A 27,110-nucleotide genomic window follows, 5' to 3' on the forward strand; every position below is an offset into this window, starting at 1 on the left:
TCGTGGCTTCTCCTTTGCTTTTGGATATGGAGTATCTTTTTTTGGTAGGTTCCAGCTTCCTCCCATTGATGGTTGTTCAACAGCTAGTTGTGATTTTGGTGCTCTCACAGGAGGATATGAGTGTACCTCCTTCTACTCTGCAATCTTAAACCAACCTCTCATATTTCCAAAATAAAAAGATTCTATGAGTTTTCATTTTTTTAGTGAGAAGTAAGGCATTGTTTCTTTTTTGTGTATCTCTTTAATATCTGGCTTAATAAAAGACAGCTAGATTCTCTATGATTGAAGTATAGGAAGAAAATAGAAAGCCTTGGGTGGAGAATTCAATTGTCTTTTGGGGTGATTGTGGATATTCTTATCTGATACAGAAAATTTGACAGGTGGATGTTTCTTAAGGGTTAGTTGCAATGAAAATCTGCAACCATATCAGGTAATCTTTTGTACTCTGTGTTTTATGTGCATGTACACACACACACACTCCCACACCCATCTATCCTCTGATCTTTCACTTTGAATTGATATTTTATCCATGGGTGATTTTAAAGTGGCCTGCATCAGTTATTTGGAAAATATTGGTTCACTGTGTCGTGTAGATCTTCCATGTATTGAGATAGCTTATCATCCAATATCAAAAAATTACAATCATTAATAGCACTACAGTCTCATCAGTAAAGTCTTTAAGCTGCCAAGCTCATGGTGGTGATGGAAGACATTTTCACATCTGAAGTATGGTGAAGTCATTCTGGCTTGAACTTCAGGCTAACTGGAACAGTCTGTCTTATGGCTTATCGAAGGTACAGTGTATGTATACTTTAACCCTTAAAAAAAGAATTATTTAAAAAATGAAAATGGAGAAATTGTGGTTCAGGCATTCAAAAGGGAGCCAGGTTGCCATTATGGATATAGTTTCACACTTGTTACTCCATCACTGAGAACTTGAATTTTCTGAATTCAAAGACAGCAGTTCCAAACACAATTATCTGTTAGTAGCTGATGGCTGCAACCTTATTGTCTCAAGGTCTTCCCTTTTAACTATGCAACCATTTTGGTTCCCAACCAATCCTTACCTAACAAGCATCCTTACTTTTTACTATTTCTAATCCTAAATCCTGACAACTTAGGTTAACTTTGTGGTTTTTGCCCATATAAGCCTCCCTCATTTTTGAGCCTGAATCTGTGTCTCTCAGGCTATCATTCTCAGTTAGGCTGGAATAAAACTCTTTTCTATTCCTGTTATAGATTGTTCATTGATTATCTCAGTTGACAGTATTGACACAAATTTCCCACATTTTCAAATTTCACTTGCAAGCGAAATTTTATCATTGGCAACAAATACTGTCAGTTATTTTGCTTGAAGTGTTCGGCTCATGTTACTCATTTTGTAGAAATGTCCAAGACAGAGTAATGTTAACATTTCTATCAACTGTTCTTTCAAGGAAAAACAGCACTCCATGAAAAAATGGTTCAGCTGGCAACTCAGCCACTCAAGTGTTTTTCTGCAAGACCAGTCCTACTGTGGTATTCAGCAAGAGTAGGCATGTGCTTCCTGTTTCTTCCCTCACAATGTTAGAAGGCCTGTACTCAGGGTTGAAATTTATAAAATTAGTACTTTTTACTACTTCACCAAGGATATTTGTAATACAAAACAAGAACAAAGTACCAAACTGGGGGTGCATGGCATCAATACAATGACCAACAGGACAGATATGTGCCACCCTCTTTTTTTTTTTGGCCTTGCCAGGCAGCTTGTGGCATCTTAGTTTCCCCACCAGGAATCAAACCCAGGCCCGGGCAGTAAACGTGCAGAGGCCTAACCACTGGTTGGCTAGGGAATGTCTCTTGCCACCCTCTTGATTCTTCCTGAGGAGATGTCAGCTGGGTTTTGTGAACCCAGAAAAAAAATAACAAAGAATGTGCCATTTACAAAGAAGATTGTTTTTAACATCGGGACCCCTGAAAAGATCTCAGATTTCCAGAGGTCTGAGGGCCATACTTTGAGAATTGCTGGATTAAAAGAAAGAGACCATGTGAGAAAACAGATCATATAGTGGGATTGATTTTAACATATGATAGCTTTCTTAAAATAAGTACTGCAGACTTCAAGTGCTGTGAGAGGCAGATTAGAAGAGGAGAAAGATCCGTGGGATTTACCAGGTCGGGAGATTTTACATGGACCTTGAAGGAATGGAACCCACTCCAGTATTCTTGCCTGGAAAATCCCATGGACAGTAGAGCCTGGCGGGCTACAGTCCATGGGGTCCCCAAGAGTAGGACACGATTGAAGGGACTAAGCCTACAGGCGTGCACTGAAGGAATGGTACAGAGTTTTAAGAAAGGGTGTTGGAAGGGAAAGGCTCAAAAGGCACAGAGAAGACAAGACTGACTTCTGAGATCTTTGGATACCAAAGGCTGATAAGAGAATAAAGCCAGGCTTTTGTTCCCTGGGGCGCTGTGCGTACTAGGGAGGAGATGGGTACTGTATGAACTTTTGTCAACATCACCCTGAACATTTGTAGGCGGACACCCTTGGATTGACAGGTGCAGGGAGGCGGGGAGTTGGGGTCACAGGCTGTGAAGGGACAGGCCTCTACTGAAAATACATATTTATGTCTCAGAATGTCTACAGATAGAAACCCACTAGAAAAGGAGTATGTCCGAGGAAACTAATTTTGCTAATACCTATCAATCCTTTGAAAAGCCCATAGAAGTAAGTAGGTGGCAAGGAGATGGTGGTGTATCAGAATGTTCACGTAGTTCTAAAAGAACTTTAGGGGGAAATCCTGTGTTGAAACCACTTTTCTAACACATTGTTATCAGCAGCCCCCAGACTTAGGGGTCCTCAGTCGCCAGCTCAGCGAACCGCGAGCGCTCGTGGGCAGCTGGGGCCGATCGCAGTGGCTCGGAGCAAGGTTCTCTCGGCCTTCCGCGACCGCACAAGAGTGGCCCTCGGCCCTCGCCGTACTCGGACTCTACTAACGCCGGCGCAGGAGGGGGGTGTTTGGTGGTCGCGGAAGAGGAATCCCGAGGGTGTGCCGGGAAAGCAGGGCCTCGGAGGACGGTCGTTTCATCGCTCGCGTGGCTCTCCAGCCCTTCTCCCCTGTCCGCTCCTCACTGCGCCGTTCCATCCGGGAGCTCTCCCGTGTTCCCGCGACGGCAGGTGAGCGCCCTGGCCCTCGGCCCCGGGCCGGCCCCCCCCTGCTCCTCGGCGGTGGTGGCGGCCGGCGGGGAGGCGCCTGCGCGCAGTAATGGCAGCGCGGTGAGCAGGGACGGAGCTGACAGCCGCCGCCGCCCACCCTCCTCGCCGGGCACCGTCCTGCGCGCCCTCAGACTGTCTTCCTCCCCTGCTCCCTGCCCCGCGTCCCGCCTCTGCAGCAGGTAACCCGCTGAAGGCCCGGAGCCAGCTGCGGGCTCCGGGAAACTTCCTCTCCCGGTTAGTGGGTGGCGGGGCTGGGGCGGGGAGAGGAGTTGGGGGCGCGGAGGGGGAGGGGAGGCATGGGGGGAGGCCGGGGACCGGGTGTCCTGAGGGTGACCCCGGCTCCAGGAGCGCCGGCCCCGGAGCCTGGCCGCCCCGGACTGGATCCCGGGCCTCCAGACGGCCTTGGCCGCCCCTCCCTCGGCCCCATTTTGCTCCCAGGGAGGGAAGGTGCGAGTGCATATTCTCTTTTATTTACGCGCTCACGCGGTTACACAGCTCTGTGTGTTGCGGTGTGAGAGGTGGGGGGCGGGGGGCATCAATCTCTTACATCCTTACCACGAGTGTCTTCACTTTTGTTTCCGCAGACAGCGAAGATTGATAGCTCTGGGGAGGAGTGCCCTGCGTGCATGCTAGACCTGTCTCAACCCTTGGGGTCTGGTGAAATAATATCTTTAGACTCTTAAGAGCACTTAGTTACACACCAGGGAGTCTGGACCATTCCCTACCACCCTGCAAATACGTGCATGTACAGAAAACATTTGTGAGTTGCAGACTGTTTTGTCGTTAAATCCTGTCCTTTCCCCAGGGAGTACTAATACCTAGTTGTAAGGGAGAACCTTGGAAGTTTACATTTTGATAATAAGATTAAAGACTATTAACATTCACGGCAGACTTTGGCTTCACAGTGTAAGCATCTTTGAACTAGACCAGTCCCAGGTCTATACAGAGTAAGATAGGGGAAATAATCACTTAGTTCTGACTTATCACCGACTACATAATAGGCATTTAAGAACACTCAAAAGACTGCTCCCTCCTCTTTACTATCTCACGTTTCTTTCCAAGGCAGACAATCGAACAGATTGTTTATATTTTGCCTCTTTTGCCCAAATACGGTGTTGGAAGACCCTTCCGAAAGAGTCAGAGATGAAATAGCAGATGTACACGGTGTTCTCAGTTACTCTTCCCTACCCCAGATACTGTTTATAAGTTGGAAGGATATCTGCACATAGTATGTGAAAAATACCCTTTCTATGTCTGAATGCTCACATGCATCTGAAATACTTTTACTGCACTCTCCAGCCTCTGGTGATTTTTAAGTGTTTTCTGTGGGAAGGTAGTTTATTCATGTTTTTTTATCTTCACCAGTGTGTCACTAAATGGAATGTTGTAGGCCTTCTTCAAAGTCCGTTTTGCCTTGCCTTTGTCACTTCACTATTTGTTAAGCACCTGGTTTGTATGACAAGCATTACCTGAGGCCTTCGGGATACAGCCATAAACAGGACATGTGAAATTTCTCCTCTCCTGGAGCTTCAGTTCTGGGAGGTAAGGGAAAGTCAGAAAGTAAGAAATAGAAAAAATTTCAGCCAATCCTAAGTGCTATAAAAGAAGTAAAATAGGAAGTCGTGGTAGGACGAGGAGAGACTGCTTCAGATGCTGTGGTCAGGAAAGACCTGTCTGAGGAGACTTTTGACCTGATATCTGAAAAGTGGGAAGGATATGGCCTCTGGAAGTCTGAGGGAACAGCAGATGGATATGTCCAAAGGTAGTTTCAAGCTTAGGGTCAGCAAACTGAAAGCAACCCACTGAAGTTGGGCTGAGACCCTCTTGAGAAAGAAAAGTTTAGGTGGTAGCCGTGGGTCAGGTCATGTGAGGTCTGTTATCAGAGGAGTTTGTTAGGCTTTTATTCTTAAGGAACATTGAAAAGCTGTTCCCTTTTTGCGAAGCTGGGAGTGATATGGTCTGGTTTACAATCTGACTGAAGGAGATTGGATAAGAGGAAAGAAGCAGGGCTACTGGTGAGAAGGCTGGGGCAGATCTGAGCAGTGACCAGAGTCAAAGAAAAAAGATGCTGAGGTATATTTTGGAGTTGAAAGTAGTGATCTGGCCTGGTTCGGATGGGAACGCAGTTGGCTGGGGTGGAGGTGACTCCTGGCTTTGAGGCTTCACCTGGAACGTGGTGATGCCATGAATTGAGATGGTGAAGATGGGTATAGGGTTGGATGGGACATTTGAAGTAGAACCTATTCAGTATTCATGTAGAGATGAGAAGCAGGCGATTGGATACACAAGTCTGGAATTCAGTAGAGAGATTAGGGAGGCATTCATTCATTCAACAAGTATTTTTTAAGCACCAGCTACCCACTCCAGTGTTCTTGCCTGGAGAATCCCAGGGACGGGGGAGCCTGGTGGGCTGCCATCTCAGGGGTCGCACAGAGTCCGACACGACTGAAGCGACTTAGCAGCAGCAGCATGGACTAGGCAGTGGGGATACATCATAGTGAAAAAATAGACAAAAATCTCTGCCTTCATAGGATTTAACTTTTAGTCAGAGAAAGATATGGGGAGTCATCTAACTTTATCTGTTGGTTATTATGTTAATTTTTTTAAAGAATTAAAAAAAAAACTCCTGTTTTGCTTCTTGTTATAATTATCTTTAGATACAAACTATATTCACGTGATTCAGAATTTGAAATGTTTGATGGAATACAGAATGAGAGTCTCTATTTCTTGTCCCAACATATTTGAGGCCAAATATTTTGACGGTCTCTCTACACATCTTTCCAAAGATGTATTTTGTGGACATGTAGACAAATGTGTGTAGGTTTCTTCTCCCCACTTGGCAAAAATGGTAGCGTACTTGCTTTGATTTGACACCTTGTATTTTTTAGAGTATTAAATAGTATTTAAAAGGTTATGAAGCAGTATATGAGGCCATCTGAAATAAGAAAGTATGAAAGAAGAGGAGACGGTCCTGGGGCACTGCAGCATTTTCTGATTTGGTCCCTATCTTCTTTGAGTTTAGGACCTGCAGATATGGAGTTTAGTTTAAAGAGCTGTTTTGGTGAGGCTTTTTTTTTTTTTTAACAAAAGTGTGCACTGTTTCTTGTGTGTTTCATCTTTCTTATCTGCCTGTTTTCTTTATGTGCTAGAAAAATGTTTGATTATGATCGAAAGCAGCATTTCCGTGAATGTACTGTCAGTTAAATTCAAGTAAGTTGATAAAAAGACCAGCATTGAATCTTTATGTTTTGAGGAAGTTTAGCTAATGTTAAAGCTTGGAAAAACAAGCAGAAATTTGGAATGTTTTCATGAGACAAAAGTTATTGCTACTTGAGATGTATGACTGAATTCTCTCTCAGTAATCAGTTAATAATAAGACTGTCTGTTCAGAGTTGTCTGGCCCTTTGCCTGGGTTTGAATCTTAACAGTCAAGTTTCTGTTGCGTTGCAGATGTTAGCATAATTCTTAGGTTACCATCTTTAGGATTACAGACCGTCCCCAATTTACAATGATTTGCCTTAACAATTTTTCAGCTTTATGGTGGTACAAAAGCAATATGCATTCAGTAGAACCCTATTTTGAATTTTGATCTTTTCTTGGTCTAGCAATATGGAGTATGATAGTCTTGTGATGCTGGGCAGTGGCAGCGAGCCTCAGCTCCCAGAAAGCCAAGCGGTCATGAGAGGGAACAACCAGTGTACTTAACAATCATCCTGCACATGGGCAACTGTTTTGTTTTTCATCAATGTAGTAGTCACAAAATTACATGAGACAGTCAACATGTTATTCAAAGTAGGCTTTCTGTTAGATGATTTGCCCAACCATGGGCTCATGTAGGCGTCCTGAGCACTTTGAAGGTAGGCTAGGCTAAGGTACGATGTTCGGTAGGTGAGGTGTTTTAAATGCATCTTGACGATATTTGTAACTTTTGATGGATTTGGGGAGACATAACCTGATCTTAAGTTGAAAAAGATCTGTGTAAGATTCAGACTATGTTACCACTTTGTATTTGGGAAGGCCTGTTGAAGATACTGGAACAGTGAAGTTCCTTTAAGTCTTAAAAAGTTTTGAGACAATGACTAGAGTTAAGGTCATGATATTAGCATTTGCTACAACTTTTGGGGTGCAGTTAATGTTAGCTTCCCCTGTTGATTGACCCAGAGGAGGGGAGATGGAATATTTTCTGTAAGTTGCTTAAGCTTAATTTTTTTTGAAAAATTAAAAAACTCAGACTCATTGTGTTCCCTACTGAATTTAATACTATTTTTTATATTGGTTGACATTTTGATTTTCACTTAGCTGTCTTTAGCTAGACACTTTCTATGTAAATTGATCTACCTCTTTGGTTTCTTTTTTTTTCTTGAGATTGTTCTGGATTTATGAACTGTTTTGTTCAGTTTGATTTTATTTATGTTATTGTTACCTCCCTTTTTTCTTTTTCGTCTGAGATAAGTAAGCATTTAGTTTCTAGGTTGGAGAAATATCTTTAAAAATACTTAGTTTTTCTTTTTTGCAGCATTAGTAATAATACTATGAAATATGTGTGCTTAGGCAGTGGCATCCCACTCCAGTACTCTTGCCTGGAAAATCCCATGGGCGGAGGAGCCTGGTAGGCTGCAGTCCATGGGGTTGCTGAGAGTCGGACACGACTGAGCGACTTCACTTTCACCTTTCACTTTCATGCATTGGAGAAGGAAATGGCAACCCACTCCAGTGTTCTTGTCTGGAGAATCCCAGGGATGGAGGAGCCTGGTGGGCTGCCATCTATGGGGTCGCACAGAGTCGGACACGACTGAAGTGACTTAGCAGTAGCAGTGTATTAAACTTACTTAAACTCTGTAAATGTAGATGTTAATGTTCTATTTGAAGATTTTAGTTATCCAGAGAATTTTCACTTATATACTTTAATAGTGTAAATGTTACTGTTGTTATTTAATCATTGAATTATAGCCTGACTGATGAAAAATTCTGACACATATACAGTCAGGTTAGTAGTTTATCATCTTTGTTTCTCTTATCAGCTGTAAGCTTCTTGAAGGCAACATCTTTAATACCTGGTAGAGGTCTGAGTATTGTGAATACTTAATAAATATCTATTAACTCAATGACTTAAGTCTTGTTCTAATGTAGGTTGCTTTTAAAATAATGAAATATCAGATTTACCATGTGTAAATATTTCTTGAATTTCTCAGTTTTGCTTTACGTCAGTTGACGGAAAGTACAGGATACTTAAATTTTTATTTTATTTTATTTTTGTTTCTTTTTTGTTGATTTGGCTGCACCACGTAGCAAGTGGGATTTTAGTTCCCCAACTAGGGATCAAACGCATGGCCCCTGCAGCGGAAGCGCTGAGTCTCAGGCAAGCACTGGACTGCCAGGAAAGTTCCCTAAATTTAAATGTTGAAATAATTTCAGACTCTACAGAGAAGTTGCACAAATGGTACAGAAAGCTCAGGTATACCTTTCCCCATATTTCCCTAGTGCTAACAGCTACATAACCAGGGCACAATGCTCAAAACGAGGAAAATTAACATTGGTACCATGCTGTTAATTAAACTACAGACCTTTATGTGAATCCCACTAGTTTTTCATGTAATGTCCTTTACCTTTTCAAGATTCAGTTCAGGATCAGACACAGCATTTAGCATCTGTCTCCCTGCTGCTGCTGCTGCTGCTGCTGCTAAGTCGCTTCAGTCGTGTCTGACTCTGTGCGACCCCATAGACGGCAGCCCCCCAGGCTCCACCATCCCTGGGATTCTCCAGGCAAGAACACTGGAATGGGTTGCCATTTCCTTCTCCAATGCATGAAAGTGAAAGGTGAAAGTGAAGTAGCTCAGTCGTGTCCGACTCTTAGCAACCCCATGGACTGCAGCCTACCAGGCTCCTCCATCCATGGGATTTTCCAGGCAAGAGTACTGGAGTGGGGTGCCATTGCCTTCTCCAATCTGTCTCCCGAGTGTCTTCTAATCTGTGATGATCTTTTCTTATCTTCCATCATCTTCATGCTTGCAATGAATGGTCAGTTTATTTTGTAGAATGACTCAATTTGGGTTTCTCTGATGGTTTCTCATAGTTAGATTGAGGTGGTACATTTTTGGCAGGCATACTAAAGAAGTGATGCTGAGTCTACAGCATATCATATTGCAGGATACAGTGTGTCAGTATATTGTATTAGAGGTGATGTTAGCTCTCATTAAGGTCATGTCAAATTTCTTTGCTTGTAGAAGTTACTATTTTTTCTCTTTGTAATTGCTGGATATATGGGGGGAGATTCTTTGAAACTATGCAGAAATCCTGTTCTCAAATTTTTGTCCTTTCATTTCAGCGTTCTTTGGTAGTTCTTGCTTATAACAATAATTACAGCAGTGTTCACCTGATGGCAATTTTGTATTTTTCTCATTTCCTTCTACACTTATTAATTGGAATCCTTCTATAAGGGAGAACTGTCTCGTCTCCATATTTGTATCCATGTTGAGTCAGAGATACTTGTTTTACTCTATGGTTTATAATTTAATTTTATCTTTATTTAATCACTCAGATTGTTCTTCTATGGCTTTCAAGTTTGCTCTTTGTCTTTTTAACATCCTCCAGCCTCTTTAAGAAAGCACTTTCTGTTTTCTGACATCTTAACATGTCCAGACTCATTATATTGCCCCTGCTGCAGCCCTGGAACCAATCACTTCTCCAGTGAGCTCTGGTTCCTTCTCTTGGAGAATGGTTTTTAGAAACCAAGATCTAGATGTTATGTGTGCTAATTGCCACTGGGTGTCATTGCTCCTAGGCCCTCTCAGTGAACGGAGCTAGAAATACATGTATGAATACTAATCCATGCATACACAACATCTGTTTATTTCTATATCTTTCATCTCTCTCTATGTGTTAAAAACCATGCTGATAACTCTCATTCCAGTCAAATACTATAGGATTTACACTTGCTGTCCCCTTTTATTTATAACTGCTGTTTTCTGATAGAAATAGAGCATACTTTTCCAATAGTCATAATAATGGTTTGAAGTTACCAAAGTGAGTCCAAGGTTTTTAGATAATGTGACATAATTTAGCTCTCAGGATAACAAAAATTGCAAGTCATTGGGTTGTTAAAAAGGATAACTAGAGTATAATTCGAGTAATCCTTTTTAATATTTGGATAGATGATCAGGACTAGAAAGAAAATTCAGTCTTAATGTTTATTTGTGAAAAGGCTTATTGGTCACAGCTTTGTCTAACCTGTGTGCCAGAGTGGGTGGGCTTTCCTACTCATGAGAAACTCAGATTAATTCAAGTTCTCTAACTCATCCTTGAAACATCCATAAGAATTTTTTTAAGGCTAGTTGGAGTCTTAAATTCCTGCCTGGCTTATTAAAATTGGAAAAAAGTGAGCAAGTAAGTGAAAAAGACATAAAGCTTCATTGAGATAGAGCCATGGAAAGAAATACTGTTTTGTAGATATGTGGGAGAGTCTCAAGTCATGGAGGAGAAAGCTCTTTAATTCTGGTCAAGTTGACTTTAGTTTGGAAGCAGATTCTTCTATAATTTTTTTGTGTATTATAAATATATTCCGTACTTCCTACTGTCCCCCTTCCTAAGGTTTTCTTCCTGCACTGTACATTTTGCCAATTGGAGTTACAGACCACTGTGTTTCTCTTGACTTTTTTTCACCAGTGTCTGCCTTTTTAAAAAAACCCACTACTAGAAATTTTTTTATTTTTAATTAAAAAAATTATTTATTTATTTGGCTGTACCAGATCTTAGTTGCGGCATGTATAATCTCTAGTTGTTGCCTGTGAACTGTTAGTTACAGCATATGGGATCTAGTTCCCTGACCAGGAATCGAGCCTGGACCCCTGCATTGGGAGCATGGACTCTTAGCCACTGGACCACCAGGGAGGTCCCCTAGAAATTCTTAAGTAAGCACATCACATTATGGAAATGACATTTGTGGTGTGGAGCTGTGTGTCAAGCCTTACTGCAACAGTAAACATTTACCCTGAGCCTGCAGTTAACAAAGATACCTCTTGGCTGTAGCTCATGGGCCACACATTCAGTGCAGTAAGATGAAAGTGTTTAGATGCATGCTTGGAGCTTATTTTCATATGAAATCATGATAACCTTTGGTCAGTGTATACCAGAGACAGTCTTAGAAATGGAAAATATTGAAGAATTAATAACGCTCTTTGATTAGGTATTAAATATTTTCCTTATTTTGTGTATTTAGGCTATAACCTGCTCAATAAGCCCCCTGGATGTCATTTTAAAAATTTACTAGGGTATATTGACTTAGCTGAAATTTATTTAGGCCGCAGTATTCTTTTGATCAATGCAAAGAAATAGAGGAAAACAACAGAATGGGAAAGACTAGAGATCTCAAGAAAATTAGAGATACCAAGGGAACATTTCATGCAAAGATGGGCTCGATAAAGGACAGAAATGGTATGGACCTAACAGAAGCAGAAGATATTAAGAAGAGGTGGCAAGAATACACAGAAGAACTATACAAAAAAGATCTTAATGACCCAGATAATCACAATGGTATGATCACTCACCTAGACCCAGACATCCTGGAATGTGAAGTCAAGTGGGCCTTAGAAAGCATCACTACGAAGAAAGCTAGTGGAGGTGATGGAATTCCAGTTGAACTATTTCACATCCTAAAAGATGATGCTGTGAAAGTGCTACACTCAATATGCCAGCAAATTTGGAAAACTCAGCAGTCCTGAGTGAAAACTCAGGACTGGAAAAGGTCCGTTTTCATTCCAATCCCAAAGAAAGGTAATGCCAAAGAATGCTCAAACTACTGCACAGTTGGACTCATCTCACATGCTAGTAAAGTAATGCTCAAAATTCTCCAAGCCAGGATTCAGCAGTACATGAACCTGAACTTCCAGATGGTCAAGCTGGTTTTAGAAAAGGCAGAGAAACCAGAGATCAAATTGCCAACATCCGCTGGATCATTGAAAAAGCAAGAAAGTTCCAGAGAAACATCTATTTCTGCTTTATTGACTATGCTAAAGCCTTTGACTGTGTGGATCACAATAAACTGTGGAAAATTCTGAAAGAGATTGACCTGCCTCTTGAGAAACCTATATGCAGGTCAGGAAGCAACAGTTAGAACTGGACATAGAACAACAGACTTTTCCAAATAGGAAAAGGAGTATGTCAAGGCTGTACATTGTCACCTTGCTTATTTAACTTATATGCAGAGCACATCATGAGAAACGCTGGGCTGGAAGAAGCACAACCTGGAATCAAGATTGCTGGGAGAAATATCAATAACCTCAGATGTGCAGATGACACCACCCTTATGGCAGAAAGTGAAGAGGAACTAAAGAGCCTCTTGATGAAAGTGAAAGAGGAGAGTGAAAAAGTTGGCTTAAAGCTCAACATTCAGAAAACGAAGATCATGGCATCTGGTCCCATCACTTCATGGGAAATAGATGGGGAAACAGTGGACACAGTGTCAGACTTTATTTTTTTGGGCTCCAAAATCACTGCAGATGGTGACTGCAGCCATAAAATTAAAAGACGCTTACTCCTTGGAAGGAAGGTTAGGACCAACCTATGCTATGCTAACTCACTTCAGTCGTGTCCAACTCTGTGCGACCCCATAGATGGCAGCCCACCAGGCTCCGCCATCCCTGGGATTCTCCAGGCAAGAACACTGGAGTGGGTTGCCATTTCCTTCTCCAGTGCATGAAAGTGAAAAGTGAAAGTGAAGTCGCTCAGTCGTGTCCGACTCTCGGCGACCCCATGGACTGAGCCTACCAGGCTCCTCCCTCCATGGGATTCTCCAGGCAAGAGTACTGGAGTGGGTTGCCATTTCCTTCTCCAGGGGATCTTCCTGACCCAGGGATCGAACCCGGGTCTTCTGAATTCCAGGCAGACGCATTAAGCTCTGAGCCACCAGGGAAGCCCCACTGTGAAGAAAGGTTAATGCCAAAAAATTGATGCTTATAAAATGTGGTGTTGGAGAAGACTCTTGAGAGTCCCTTGGACTGCAAGGAGATCCATCCAGTCCATTCTAAAGGAGATCAGTCCTGGGTGTTCGTTGGAAGGACTGATGCTAAAGCTGAAACTTCAATACTTTGGCCACCTCATGCGAAGAGTTGACTCATTGGAAAAGACTATGATGCTGGGAGGGATTGGGGGCAGGAGGAGAAGGGGACAACAGAGGATGAGATGGCTGGATGGCATCACCGACTCGATGGACATGAGTTTGAGTAAACTCCAGAAGTTGGTGATGGACAGGGAGGCCTAGCGTGCTGCGATTCATGGGGTCGCAAAGAGTCGGACATGACTGAGCGACTGAACTGAACTGATTCTTTTGATAATTTTTGGAATGCCAGAGTTTTATTGCTGGGAATGATCAGTACTGAAATAAAAAGTTAAATTTGATAGGTTTTTTGTTTTATTTATTTTTAATTTTTTTTTTTTTTTTTTACTAAAAAAAGACATTAAGTATTTAACCATTTACATTGTTGATAATTATACTTTTGGAAGGCAACTGAAATGTTTATCAGTAATTAAGCTGTAGTCATATTGATCATTATGTTGAACATGGTTATACATTTTGCTAAAATAGTTTGTGCTTCAAATAAAATATTTAATTATGTACCAGCATCAGTTCTGTCCTTAAAATGAATGTTTTGAGATGCTGTTACTGCTTTACCTGCTGAAGTGTAATTATCCAAATCACTTCTTTGTTTGAAAAATGAGTGAAAAACAGTATCACTCCATATTAAAATCCATCTGATGTTGGCAAAATTATATCTTTTGTATTTCTGCTATTGCTGGCAACTTTGTTTTCTTTCAAACATTGTTGGGGTGGGAGTTTTGTCAGGCTGTGTTAACATATCATAGCACATTGTCAGGCTGTGTTAACACTTTGGGCTGGTACCATGTTGCTTCAGAGCTCCTTCAGCATCTATACCTCAAAGTTAAGATTCTCGGGAGAAAGGAAATGTTAGTGTGTTTGTGCATAATCAGTTGCTCAGTCATGTCCAACTCTTCTGTGAGTCCATGGACCCACCAGGCTTCTCTGTCCATGGGATTCTCCAGGCAAGATTACTGGAGTGGGTTGCTATTTCCTCCTCCAGGGGCTCTCTTTTAGTGTTCTGGGGAGTGAGGTAGGTGTGTGAAGAGAAAAACTGAAAAGGAAAAGAGATTTTAGAACATTGCTATCAGAAATCTATATAACTTATCAATTTGATTTTTGTCTTTAGCTTGGGTTACCTAGCTATTCTCTTAGAACTAGTAACTGATTAGAAAATGTTTGTTGTCAGAAAACTAGTCAAGTATCTGTCCTGAGTCTATTGACAATCAGTGATTTGATGTATGTTTTTGTATTTTTGACTTTTTCAGCAACCATTACAATATGTAGCTTAATGAGCATGTCTGCTTTCACTTGGCATAATGCTTTTGAGAATCATCTGTTGTTGTCTACATATCAGTGATTTGTCCAACTTTAATACTGAATAGTATGCTGTTGTGTGAATTCACCACATTTTGTTTTCCATCCACTAGTTGATGGGATATTTGGTTTGTGCACTTTGGTAGTTATTAATAAAGGTGCTCTAAAAATTTGTGTTTAGGTTTTCCTGTGAATGTATGTCTTCATTTCTCTTGTGTAAATACCCAGAAATGGAGTTGCTGGATCCCATGGAAAGTATATGCTTAACTTTAATAGAAACTGCCTAAGTGGTTATTAGGCAGCTTGTCACTGTTTAGTATGTTAGCTGTGGGCTTGTCTTATATGACCTTTATTGTGTTGAGGTACATTCCCTCTGTGCCCACTTTGTTGAGAGCTTTCATCATAAATGAATGTTGAATTTTGACAGATGCTTTTTCTGCATCTGTTGAGATCATCATGTGATTTTTCATTCTTCATTTTATTAATGTCATTGATTGATCTGTGGATGTTGAACCTTGTATCCCTGGAATATATCACAGTTGATCATGGTGTATCAATCCTTTTAATGTGTTGTTGAATTTGGCTTGCTAAATTTTTTTTAATTTTTTTTGCAGATGTTTGCATCTATGTTCATCAGGAATATTGGCCTTTAGCTTTCTTTTCTCTTTGGTGTGTGTGTATTTTTTTTATTTTGATACCCATTTTGTTTATTTATTTATTTTAAAAACTTTGTATTTTATATTGAGGTATAGCTGATAACAAATATAAAAGTTTTAGGTGAACAGCGAAGGGACTCAGCCATACATACATATGTATCTAGATTTTCTTTTCTTGTGGTGTCCTTTGGTAATCATGGTAATGCTGGCCTTGTAACATGAGTTTGGAAGTATCCTTCCGTCTTTTTTTTCTTGGAAAGAACCCTCCTGGAGCCCTTTGTTCTGTGTCTGTTTAGACGGGTTGTTTTTTAAAATCTGTCAAGCTTCTGTCCTGAAAAATTCCTGTTCTCTCTTCTGTGTTAGATCCCTCTGTTTCTGGGATCCCAAGTCTTTCTTGGTTTGTTAATTTCCTCCTGATAGAGGATATCTTCCAATAGATTCCTGAGTAAAATGATTTCATGTACATTATTTGATACCACTCTGGATAGAGAACTCTAGGTGATTAGTCATCTTCCCCTGAGCATTTTGAAAGCATTGCTTTACATTACCTCCAGCATCCAGTGTTGCAATTGTAAATCTAGATATAATTTATAGTCTGTTGTGACTTTTTTCTTTTCTGAAAAATTATAAACTCCTTTCTTTATCCTCAGTGGTTTAGTATGCCAAAAAGTGGTGCCTTGTTATTTTTAAAATCAAATATTCTGGGTACTCAACATGCCCTTCTAAGTTGGAAAACTAATGTTCATTAGTTCTGCAGTATTTTTTCTTGAATAATTATCTCTCATTCTGATTTTCTAGAATGCATATTAATTGAATGTTAGATCTTTTGGATGAATAATCCTTTTAAAAATAACTTTCTGATTCTGATTTATGTGCTCCCCACTCTTCCTCATATTTATGGAACTGTTAATGATGATGGTAAAGATTTTTTTTAAACCCATTTACTTTGAAAAATTGCAAACATATACAGAGAATGAATAGTTTAATAATGCCTAATGTACTTGTCACTCATTCTCAACAATTATCAATCAGTACATAAAGAAGCTGTTTAATTTTGAGGTAGGTCTCAGACAGCATTTATTACATTCATAAGTATTTTGGGATGTGTCTTTGATAGATAAGAACTCTCATTTTTAAAGCTCTCATAATTGTTATAAAAAATATTTTTAAGGTCATGAAATAGCCCCTCAGTGTTTTCAGATTTCCAGGGTTATCATAAATATAAATTTTAAAAAAGAGCATAAATCTAGATCCACATAGGACCAGTCATACTATGGTAGATTAAATGTGCCTTTTCAGTCTATTTTAGTTTAATTTCTACTCCATAAATGTCTCTCACTCTCATTTTCTTTTCTCTATCTTATGTATGTGCATAATTTATTGAAGAAATCTGATTATCCAGTAGTTTCCTGTAGTCTGGATTTTGCTGACTTGCAGGTTGATGGTTAGTAATGTTTGTATATATAATATGTATCACATAGGAGGAATTCAGAAGGTATTTAATGAACAGTAAGGATAATGATAAATTGTAATTTTCTTATAAGTATTTGTAGCAATTGTAACTTAAGTTGTGTTAACAGTATCTTTAGAAGAAAACTTTGTTGATGTCAATGTGAAAAGAACTTACTAATCCATTTAAAAAACTATTTTAACTCAAAAATACTGACATTAAACTAGGTACTTTAATTTTGGAGGACTCATCACATATATCAAACACAATAGAATGAATCCAAGTACAGCCAAGCAGTGAAATGCCATTTGCCTAGTCACTCGGTTGTGTCTGACTCTTTGCGACCCCATGGACTGTAGCCTGTAAGGCTCCTCAGCCCATGGGATTCTCCAGGCAAAGAATGCTGGAGTGGGTTGCCATTTCCTTCTCCAAGAAATGCTATTAGGATTAAAGAAATCCTTATGTGTTAATATGGAATGCTTTTCCAAATGTACTGTTAAGTGAATATATTGTTAAGTAAGTGGTGTGATGCCATTTATATCAAACAGGTGAAGAAAGACCATCTCTATATTCAATTATGTAAAAAGGGGAAATAATAACATATATGCATAAAGTACTCCCAGACACATATAATAGATCCCGCTAGTGATGGGACCTGGTAACAGTAGCATAGGAGTGAGAAGGAGACTGAGATTTCAGAATTTGCAATCATGTAAATGTACCTGTTTTCCCCTACATTCCCCTCCACATTAAATTGCTCCAAAATTTTTGGTACGGTTATTTCACCTTAAGTGTCTTAACAGCTTTATTGAGTTATCCTTCACATACCATTCAGTGTACTCATTTGAAGTGTGCAGTTCAGTGGTTTTTAGCACATGTGAGGGTTGTGCAAACATGATGACAATCAGTTTTAAAACATTTTCATCACCTAATTAGCAGTCACTTCCCATTTTTCTCCAGGTCCTGTAACCCTGTGCAAACACTAAAATACTTCCTGTGTCTGCTGATCTGTCTTTTCTGGATATTTCATGTAAACGGAATAGGCAGTCTTTTATGACCAACTTTATTCACAGAGTATGTGTTTGAGGTTTATCTATATTGTAGCATCTATCAGTACTCCATTCCTTTGTATTACAGAATAATCATTGGATGTACTACATTTTATTTATCCATTTTTTACTTGATAGACATTTGAGTGATTTCCACTTTTTTGGCCTTTATGAATAAATGCTGCTATGAACATTTGTGTCCAAGTTTTTATGTTTTTTTATTTTATTTTATTTATTTTTGGCTGGGCTGGGTCTTTGTTGCTGTGTGGGCTTTTCCCTAGTTGTGGTGCTTGGGCTTCTCACTGCAGTGGCTTCTTTGTGTTGCAGAGCAAGGCTTTAGGGCACTTGAGCTTCAGTAGTTGTGGCAAGTAGGGTCAGTAGTTGTGGCTCCTGGGCTTTAGTTGCTCCGTGGCATGTGGGATCTTCCTGGATCAGGGATCGAACCGGAGTCTCTTGCATTGCCAGGTGGATTCTTTACCACTGAGCCACAGGAAAGCCCCATGTCCAAGTTTTTGTGTGGACATGTTTTCTCTTGCATAGGAGTGAATTACTGAGTCACATGGTAGCTCTGTGTTTATATAAATCACTTTTGTAATTATTAACAGCCATACGATACTTAGAAATGGTGCTCCTAGTGAGAAAATCTAATCTATGAATCATTTTCAAATGTAATGAAAATTTCATAAATGTTATTGTCATAACATTTCTTTCTTTGCCCTCTCTCTTTTACATCCTTGTATAAATTCTCCATGAGTAAATGATCATTTAAACAATTTAAATAAGATGAAGGAACATACATTTTATTTAAGGAGCTTAAATAAAGGAGCTTTCTATTGGGCAGGCGTAGAAGCTAACCGACTGTTTTATAAAGCATACTTCCTGTTACTGGTTTTTTAGTTTTTAGTGTATTTCCCTGGGCTGATGCTTCTCTCACCTTGGTGTTCACATTTTCCATCCATCTAAGAGTGGATTATCACTGTACATAAACCCATTCTCTCTGTTCTCAACAGAGAAATCAATGCCAGTCTGATTCTGCTAAAACTTGAATAAAGCTAAAAGGTAATTGATGCAACCATTATAATAATGTATAAGCAGGGTGTGTGGTATGATCCCATTCTTACAGGGGGAGGAATGGAATGTGAAGCAAACAGTGATAGCTTTTTGGTACACAGTTACACAGTAGTCTCCCTACCCTGAGGAAGCACTCAGATAATCGTGGCTCAGTTCAGTTCAGTTGCTTAGTCGTGTCCGACTCTCTGTGACTCCATGGACTGCAACATGCCAGGCTTCCCTGTCTATCACCAGCTCCTGGAGCTTGCTCAAATTCATGTCCATCGAGTTGGCTGAGGGTAGGTTAATCCTCTAATAGCAGTTAAAGAGAATTCTCAAGTTACACGAAGAGGACACCTTACCTAGCTTAAGTGGGCCCAGGAAATTTCCTAAAAGCTAATATTCTGGGCCAAGGCTAAAAGAGCAGTAGGAGTTAGGTGAATGGATTGAAAGGAGGAGGCATGGAGAAGAGAAGAATTTTAGGTACAGAAAGCAATCACGGTAACACTCAGTGTTTGTGAATCAGCCTGTTGTGTTCAGTGACCTCTAAGCAAAGAAGTTTCCAGATTATGATGCCAAGGAAAGGAGTCCCATGAGAAGAGCAAGGTGAGGATGGGCTTCAGTCCAAGGTCACATCATGGAAGCTTGATGATCCTGTTGCCAATGAGCTTAAACCAGATGCTATCCGTAGTGGAAAATCTCAAGCTGCTTTAAGTACCAGAGTGACATGGTCAGCTCTATGGTTTAGGTTATTTTTGTTGCTGAATGCCAGATCCAAGAGTCTAACTTCCTTGAAAGTCAAGAACTCTGTTGACCACTGTTATCCTCACCTAGTACAATGCCTGGCATGGATGTTCCCAAGTCTGCTGGAGTAGGTCATGGCAACCCACTCCTAGTATTCTTGCCTGAGAAGTCCCATGGACAGAGAAACCTGGTGGGCTACAGTTCATGGGGTCGCAAGGAGTCGGCCATCACTGAGCACACAGCACATAGTTGTATATGGCAGTTGAGGGCAGGGGTACCAGCGCAGGTCTGAATCCTGATGCCATCAATAAATAGCTCTGTGACCTTAAGCAAGTTTGTTAATCACCACGTAATTAGTTTTCTTATCCAGAAAATGGACGGAACAGTGAGCCCTACTTCAGATTGTTGGGAAGATTAAGTGACTTTATATAAAGCACTTAGATTTGTGTTTGGCTCATAGTAAGTATGGGCTTCCCTGATAGCTCAGTTGGTAGAGAATCTGCCTGCAATGCAGGAGACCCTGGTTCGATTCCTGGGTCAGGAAGATCTGCTGGAGAAGGGATAAGCTACCCACTCCAGTATTCTTGGGCTTCCCTTGTGGCTCAGCCGGTAAAGAATCCGTATGCAATGTGGGAGATCCGGGTTTGATCCCTGGGTTGGGAAGATGCCCTGGAGAAGGGAAAGGCTACCTACTCCAGTATTCTGGCCTGCAGAATTAATTCCATGGACTATATAGTCCATGGGGTCGCAAAGAGTCAGACACGACTGAGTGACTTTTACTTTCATAGTAAGTACTGTATAAGTATTAACAGTTATTAGTACTGTTTTGATAAATAAAAGATGAATGCAAACTGGAACTGTTGAGGGCCTGACCCCAGAGCTTTCATGGGGTTGCACGAGAATGGAAGGATTTAAGAAATCCCACACAGATAGGATGTGTGAAAAGCTTGAGAAGTTAAGGTTAATTTTCTGATTTAAAACTGGAGCTTTAGGTCCCCCTCTTCCCCCCAATACACACACACACACACAGGGATTACTGCTAGTTAGAGGAAATTTAAGGCCTGGTCTGTTGACGGAAGAGAGTTGATTCAGTGTGGCACACCCTCTTTGGGCTTTTGTTTGACCTCTCTGATTCATTTTCTTCTCTTCTCTTGAAGTCTGTTCCCTGGACCCCTTTGCAATTCTTTTCTTCACCACGTAAGAAGAGCCCAGGGCCTCCTCCAGTTCGTGGACCATGCAACTGGTCTCTTGTCTCGTTTCCTTTCTCTCTATGCATCCTGCCTTCTCCCTGCTGTCTCTTTACCTCCTTTTTTCCCTACAGTGGGACACAAAGAGGAAGAATGTTTCCTCCTTGTTTGGCCCTAGCTACAGGACTAACTTGGTGCTTCACAGTCCTGGTAATGAGGGAAAACTTCGGGGAGGGTGTGAAGGCTTGCACAGGAAAAATGCTCCCTTGTGCAATTAAATGTGGCTTTACAAGGTTTTTCTTTTAATTCTGTTCTTCTGCTGTGTTATGGAGAAGGATTTGGAATCCAGCTAAACTGATGCTTTAAGAAAAGACACCCTTTAATGGTTTTGTGTTTCCTCATATATGGGCTTGGTCTCCAGTTTAAGGAGTGCAAACCACGAGGATTTGGGGCTGAAGCCTTTTTGTCTTGACTGAGTATCTGCTGTGGATTTCTTATGTTGGAGTTTAACTTTTTGGCTCATTGAGCCCCAGCTTCTTTCTGTCAGCACGTGAAGCTTCTCATTCTTTGGACCACCCTGAATTATAAATAATTTGTGTTAAAAGCTCTCTATTTCTTAGGGTTTGTAGTGAATACAAACATTCTGAAGAATTCCTTGTCTGGACAGGCATGAAAAGATGACAGCCAACGTTGATTGTTCTTACCATGCGCGTCAGGCTCTGTTCTCACGCCTTCCTGCATCCTGCTGCCTAATGATGCGATTGTTTTAGAGACAAATGATTGACCCCGTGTAATTCATGCTAATGTTAGCATTGTCTTTAATTAACAGATTTCAACACTAAACTTGCACAATGTCTTTGAAACCAAGAGTAGTGGATTTTGATGAAACCTGGAACAAACTCCTCACGACAATCAAAGCTGTGGTCATGTTGGAGTACGTGGAGAGAGCAACGTGGAACGACCGCTTCTCGTATCCTTTGGTGGCACCTACGCCTGCGCCCGTGAGCACTCTGGGTTCATAAGCTTGTTGAAAACAGGTTTAAGCTTTCCTAAGTGGAAGAACTTTCCAGTATAACTATTTTCAAATGTATTATTGTTCACAGTTCCAAGTTTATTGCCTGTATGTGGCAGTCAACAATCTTCCATAACCTTTTGTTCAACAAATACTTTCCTGAGATTTAGCATATGTCAGACACCGCTTCAGGCTTTGGGAGTACAGCTGTGAACAAAACAAGCCACTTTCCCTTCATTCTTCTGAAGGAGATAGGCATTAAACAGATGTAAAGGAAACCTCATGCCAGTGCTTCTATTAATCATAACAGGTTAAGTATTGGGGCGGTCCGGTGGGGAGGAGTGAAGCAGGGCAAGTGTCTGAGTGTGGCTGGAGTGTGTGTGCGACTCTGCAGATGGTGGTCAGGGAAGGTCTCTCTGAGGATGGTGATAAAACTTGAGCAAAGACTAGGACAGAGGGAGGGAGCAGGTCACACAGAGACCTAGGGGCAGTGTTGCAGGCAGAGAGCACATAGCACATTCAGCGCCGGGGAGGCGGGAACGGTTCTTACCTGGGTTGTCTGCATTTGCGAGTTAGGGGTTGTATATGAAAACAAATAGGTGGTTTCCCTGTGGTCTAAAACCTGCTGCCCTGCATTTCTACATGAAAGCAATCTTATTTAAAAAAATTTATATACATACACATATATATACTATACTTAATATGGAGAAGCTCTATACAGTCAGCAAAAACAAGACCGGGAGCTGACTGTGGCTCAGATCATGAACTCCTTGTTGCCAAATTCAGATTTAAATTGAAGAAAGTAGAGAAAACCATTAGACCATTCCTGTATGACTTAAATCAGATCCCTTACATTATACAGCGGAAGTGACAAATAGATTCAAGGGATTGGGTTCAAGGAATTAGTTCTGATAGAGTGCCTGATGAACTATGTACGGAGGTTTGTGACATTGTACAGGAGGCAGTAATCAAGACCATCCCCAAGGAAAAAAAAGCAAAAAGGCAAAATGGTTGTCTGGGGAGGCCTTACAGATAGCTGTAAAAAGAAGAAAAGCAAAAGGCAAAGGAGAAAAGGAAGGATAAACCCATTTGAATGCAGAATTCCAAAGAAGAACAGAATAGCAAGGAGAGATAAGAAAGCCTTCCTCAGTGATCAGTGCAAAGAAATAGAGGAAAACAATAGAATGTGAAAAACTAGTGATCTCTTCAAGAAATTTAGAGATATCAAGGGAACATTTCATGCAAAGATGGGCTCAATAAAGGACAGAAATGGTATGGACCTAACAGAAGCAGAAGATATTAAGAGGTGGCAAGAATACACAGAAGAACTATACAAAAAAGATCTTCATGGCCCAGATAACCATGATGGTGTGATCACTCACCTAGAACCAGACATCCTGGAATGTGAAGTCAAGTGGGCCTTAGGAAGCATCGCTATGACCAAAGGCTAGTGGAGGTGATGGAATTCCAGTTGAACTATTTGAAATCCTAAAAGATGATGCTGTGAAAGTGCTGCACTCAATATGCCAGCAAATTTGGAAAACTCAGCAGTGGCCACAGGACTGGAAAAGGTCAGTTTTCATTCCAATCCCAAAGAAAAGCAATCCCAAAGAATGCTCAAACTACTGCACAATTGCACTCATCTCACATGCTAGTAAAGTAATGCTCAAAACTCTCCAAGCCAGGCTTCAACAGTATGTGAACTATGAACTTCCAGATGTTCATGCTGGTTTTAGAAAAGGCAGAGGAACCAGAGATCAAATTGCCAACATTCGCTGAATCGTCAAAAAAGCAAGAGAGTCCCAGAAAAACATCTATTTCTGCTTTATTGACTATGCAAAAGCCTTTGACTGTATGGATGACAACAAACTTTGGAAAATTCTTAGAAATGGGGATACCAGACCACCTGACCTGCCTCTTGAGAAACCTGTATGCAGGTCAGGAGCAACAGTTAGAACTGGACATGGAACAACAAACTGGTTCCAAATTGGGAAAGGAGTACATCAAGGCTGTATATTGTCACCCTGCTTATTTAACTTATATGCAGAGTACATCTTGAGAAATGCTGGACTGGATGAAGCACAAACTGGAATCAAGATTTCTGGGAGAAATATCAATAACCTCAGATATGCAGATGACACCACGCTTATGGCAGAGATCTGAGAAAGAACTAAAGAGCCTCTTGATGAAAGGGAAAGAAGAGAGTGAAAAAGTCAACTTAAAACTCAACATTCAAAAAACTAAGATCATGACATCTGGTCCTGTCACTTCATGGCAAATAGATGGGGAAACAATGGAAACAGTGACAGACTTTATTTTTTTGGGCTCCAAAATCACTGCAGATGGTGACTGCAGCCATGAAATTAAAATATACTTGCTCCTTGGAAGAAAAGCTATGATCAACCTAGATGGCATATTAAAAAGCGGAGACATTACTTTGCTGACAAAGGTCTGTCTAGTCAAAGCTATGGTTTTCCCAGTGGTCATGTATGGATGTGAGAGTTGAACTATAAAGAAAGCTGGGAGCTGAAGAATTGATGCTTTTGAACTGTGGTGTTGGAGAAGACTCTTGAGAGTCCCTTGGACTGGATCAAACCAGTCAATCCTAAGGGAAATCAGTCCTAACTATTCATTGGAATGGAGAAGGCAATGGCACCCCACTCCAGTACTCTTGCCTGGAAAATCCCATGGATGGAGGAGCCTGGTAGGCTGCTGTCCATTGGGTCGCGAAGAGTCAGACATGCCTGAGCGACTTCACTTTCACTTTTCACTTTCATGCATTGGAGAAGGAAATGGCAACCCACTCCTGTGTTCTTGCCTGGAGAATCCCAGGGATGGGGGAGCCTGGTGGGCTGCCATCTATGGGGTCGTACAGAGTCGGACACGACTGAAGCGACGTAACAGCATTCATTGGAAGGACTGATGCTGAAGCTTGAAACTCCAGTACTTTGGCCACCTGATGTGAAGAACTGACTCATTGGAAAAGACCCTGATTCTGGGAAAGATTGAAGGCCGGAGGAGAAGGGGACAATAGAGGATTAGGTGGTTGCATGGCATCACTGACGCGATGGACACGAATTTGAGTAAGCTCTGGGAGTTGGTGATGGACGGGGAGGCCTGGAGTGCTGCAGTCCATGGGATTGCAGAGTCGGACACAACTGAGGGACTGAACTGAATTGAATATAATGTATGTATATGAAAGTGAAAGTTGCTCAGTCATGTCCGACCCTTTGCAACCCCTTGACCTGTACAATCCATGGAATTCTCCAGGCCAGAATACTGAAGTGGGTAACCTTTCCCTTCTCCAGGGGATCTTCGCAACCCAGGGATTGAACCCAGGTCTCCCACATTGGAAATGGAGTCTTTACCAGCTGAGCCACAAGGGAAGCCCAAGAATACTGGAGTGGGTAGCCTATCCCTTCTCCAGCAGATCTTTCCAACCCAGGAATCGAACTGGGGTCTCCTGTGTTGCAGGTGGATTCTTTACCAATTGAGCTATCAGGGAAGCCCTGAAAGAGTGATCTGCCCTCTCTGAGGTTCAAACTCAGGACCTTCAGATTGAGACTGACATGCTGCCTCCTGTGTTAAGAGGGCAGACATGTATATTATATGTACATTATAGCATTAATAATATTATAGAGGTAAAAACGCAGTGTGACCTCCAGCACCCAGGATATATACTCTGGAAAAAAACCCACAGCATTCCAGCACTTTAGCTTCTTAGTATTTGGGAGGTTAAAGCGGTCTCTAGGAACCCTCAGCCGCTGGTAGCTGGGAAGAGGGGTGGGTGGCTGTCTCACCAGCTCTGCCCAGTGTTTGCCAGGCACCGTGGCCGGGGGGGCCTGGGGGCAGCCCTGGCAGACTGCTGACCTGCCTTCACCTCCTACCACAGGGATATTCCACATGAAGGAAGGGAGTGGGGTTGAGGCCTGGTCTCTGGGTTGAAGCGCCCCTATAGGAGGCTTTATGGACAGAGGAGACCCTGCAGGAACCAGAGACTCTTTCCATCTAAAGGAAAGATGAGACGTGAAGGTATCACGTGGGTGAAGGTTCCTGTCGTCTCCTGCTCGCTGCCCCCTCCAGCAGTGCCCTGGGGCTGAAGGATGGCTGCCTCACTGAACAAGGTGTGTGTGCTCTAGAAAGGCTGGGATTTCATAAGAGTGATTCAACTTGTTGTCAATGCCTAACCCAGTTGTTAATATTAAACCGAATGTTGGTGCAGGAGCAGTGAAGTTCTTTGAATTCATTACTGTTGCAGTTGTCAGTAAGAAACATTCGATACGCTATCTGTGTTCTAGTCACTACAGATACAGAAAATGATGGCAACTTTTCTAGAAGACTTCATAGTTTGCAGAGGTCTTTTACATTTTTAGTGTTATTTGGTGCCCCAAACACGCCTATCAGAAGCGGTGGGGCAGATATAATAGATGTGGAAACTGGTACTCAGCGGTAAAGGGACCCACTGACTCTGTGCTGGTAATCATTGATGGAGCACAGACTTCATGCAAGATTTCTAACATCTGATTTCTTGTACTTTCCATTGTATCTAGATGATAATTGATAATGGATTTTGCCTTTGAAGAGCTTATTATTGAACTAGTCTCTTTTAAGTTTTGTGTGTGTGCATGTGGAACATCATGAACTGTTTCTGATTGGAATCTTAGTAAAAACTTTAAAAAGTGTTAAAAGTTACTTGTGCATGAATGAGGTTGGGCTAGGCAAGTACTTAAGTACTTTTAAGGCTATTTTAACTAAAATAATGAGTAAAAAGAGAAGAGAAGGAGTTGGTCACAGAAGATGACAAGAGAAAATGAGCATAAGTTAAAATGGAATAATTAAATGTGTTCTTATTCTATAGAATATATAGTTACTTGTTAGTTTGGAAATGGGTTTGAGATAGCTAGCATCCTTGAAAAGTCCCTTCAGTTATTGATATTTCTAAAATGTTTATTGTTTGATCTAAGATGATCCAATTACTCTTCACCTGATCATGAGTTTTCTGCTCCTCCCCTGAAATAAAAAAATGTCTGTGCAAACAGCAAACTTGGAATCTTAGTTTTAAAATTTTATTTTGAAAAATAAAGACCTGTGTTCCTAATTGTTCTACAGCCAGTCTCTCTCCTTTTCCTGTTGTTTTGCCCAGGAGTATAAGGTTGACTTCTGATACTCAGATATTAAGTAGAAATTTTAGCGGTGATAAATCTTTCATATTTTGAAACTGAAAAAAAAAAAAAAGCCCACCACTCTCCTCTGAAAATTGTGCAGCCCCATATGTTAGCGCTTAATTTTTTACAAAGCATTTGTGGGGTATGTGACTTAACCTTATGTGGTCCTGTCCCGTCACATGTTGGGTCAGTGC

The 27,110-nt window shown here is 41.1% G+C and overlaps 1 protein-coding gene across 10 annotated transcripts in view; it reads left to right on the forward strand.

The window, feature by feature from the left end:
• The first annotated feature begins 2,998 nt into the window (after nucleotides 1-2,998).
• The window catches only part of CUL2 (cullin 2), a 71,570-nt gene continuing 47,458 nt past the window's right edge, over nucleotides 2,999-27,110 (forward strand). The window contains exons 1-4 of one of the 10 annotated variants that reach the window (XM_055543685.1): nucleotides 3,202-3,375; nucleotides 3,781-3,956; nucleotides 4,562-4,738; nucleotides 21,569-21,709. In XM_055543685.1, the coding sequence (XP_055399660.1) occupies nucleotides 21,591-21,709 (119 nt within the window). In that variant the 5' untranslated portion in view covers nucleotides 3,202-3,375; nucleotides 3,781-3,956; nucleotides 4,562-4,738; nucleotides 21,569-21,590. Of the gene's footprint in view, nucleotides 3,158-3,198; nucleotides 3,431-3,780; nucleotides 3,957-4,561; nucleotides 4,739-21,568; nucleotides 21,741-24,490; nucleotides 24,835-25,643; nucleotides 25,876-27,110 lie in introns of those variants that run through there. The other 9 variants (XM_055543689.1, XM_055543692.1, XM_055543686.1 and 6 more) reach the window with 9 other exon arrangements.

This window comes from Bubalus kerabau, chromosome 13 (assembly GCF_029407905.1).
Source record: "Bubalus kerabau isolate K-KA32 ecotype Philippines breed swamp buffalo chromosome 13, PCC_UOA_SB_1v2, whole genome shotgun sequence".
Classification (NCBI taxonomy): domain Eukaryota; kingdom Metazoa; phylum Chordata; class Mammalia; order Artiodactyla; family Bovidae; genus Bubalus; species Bubalus kerabau.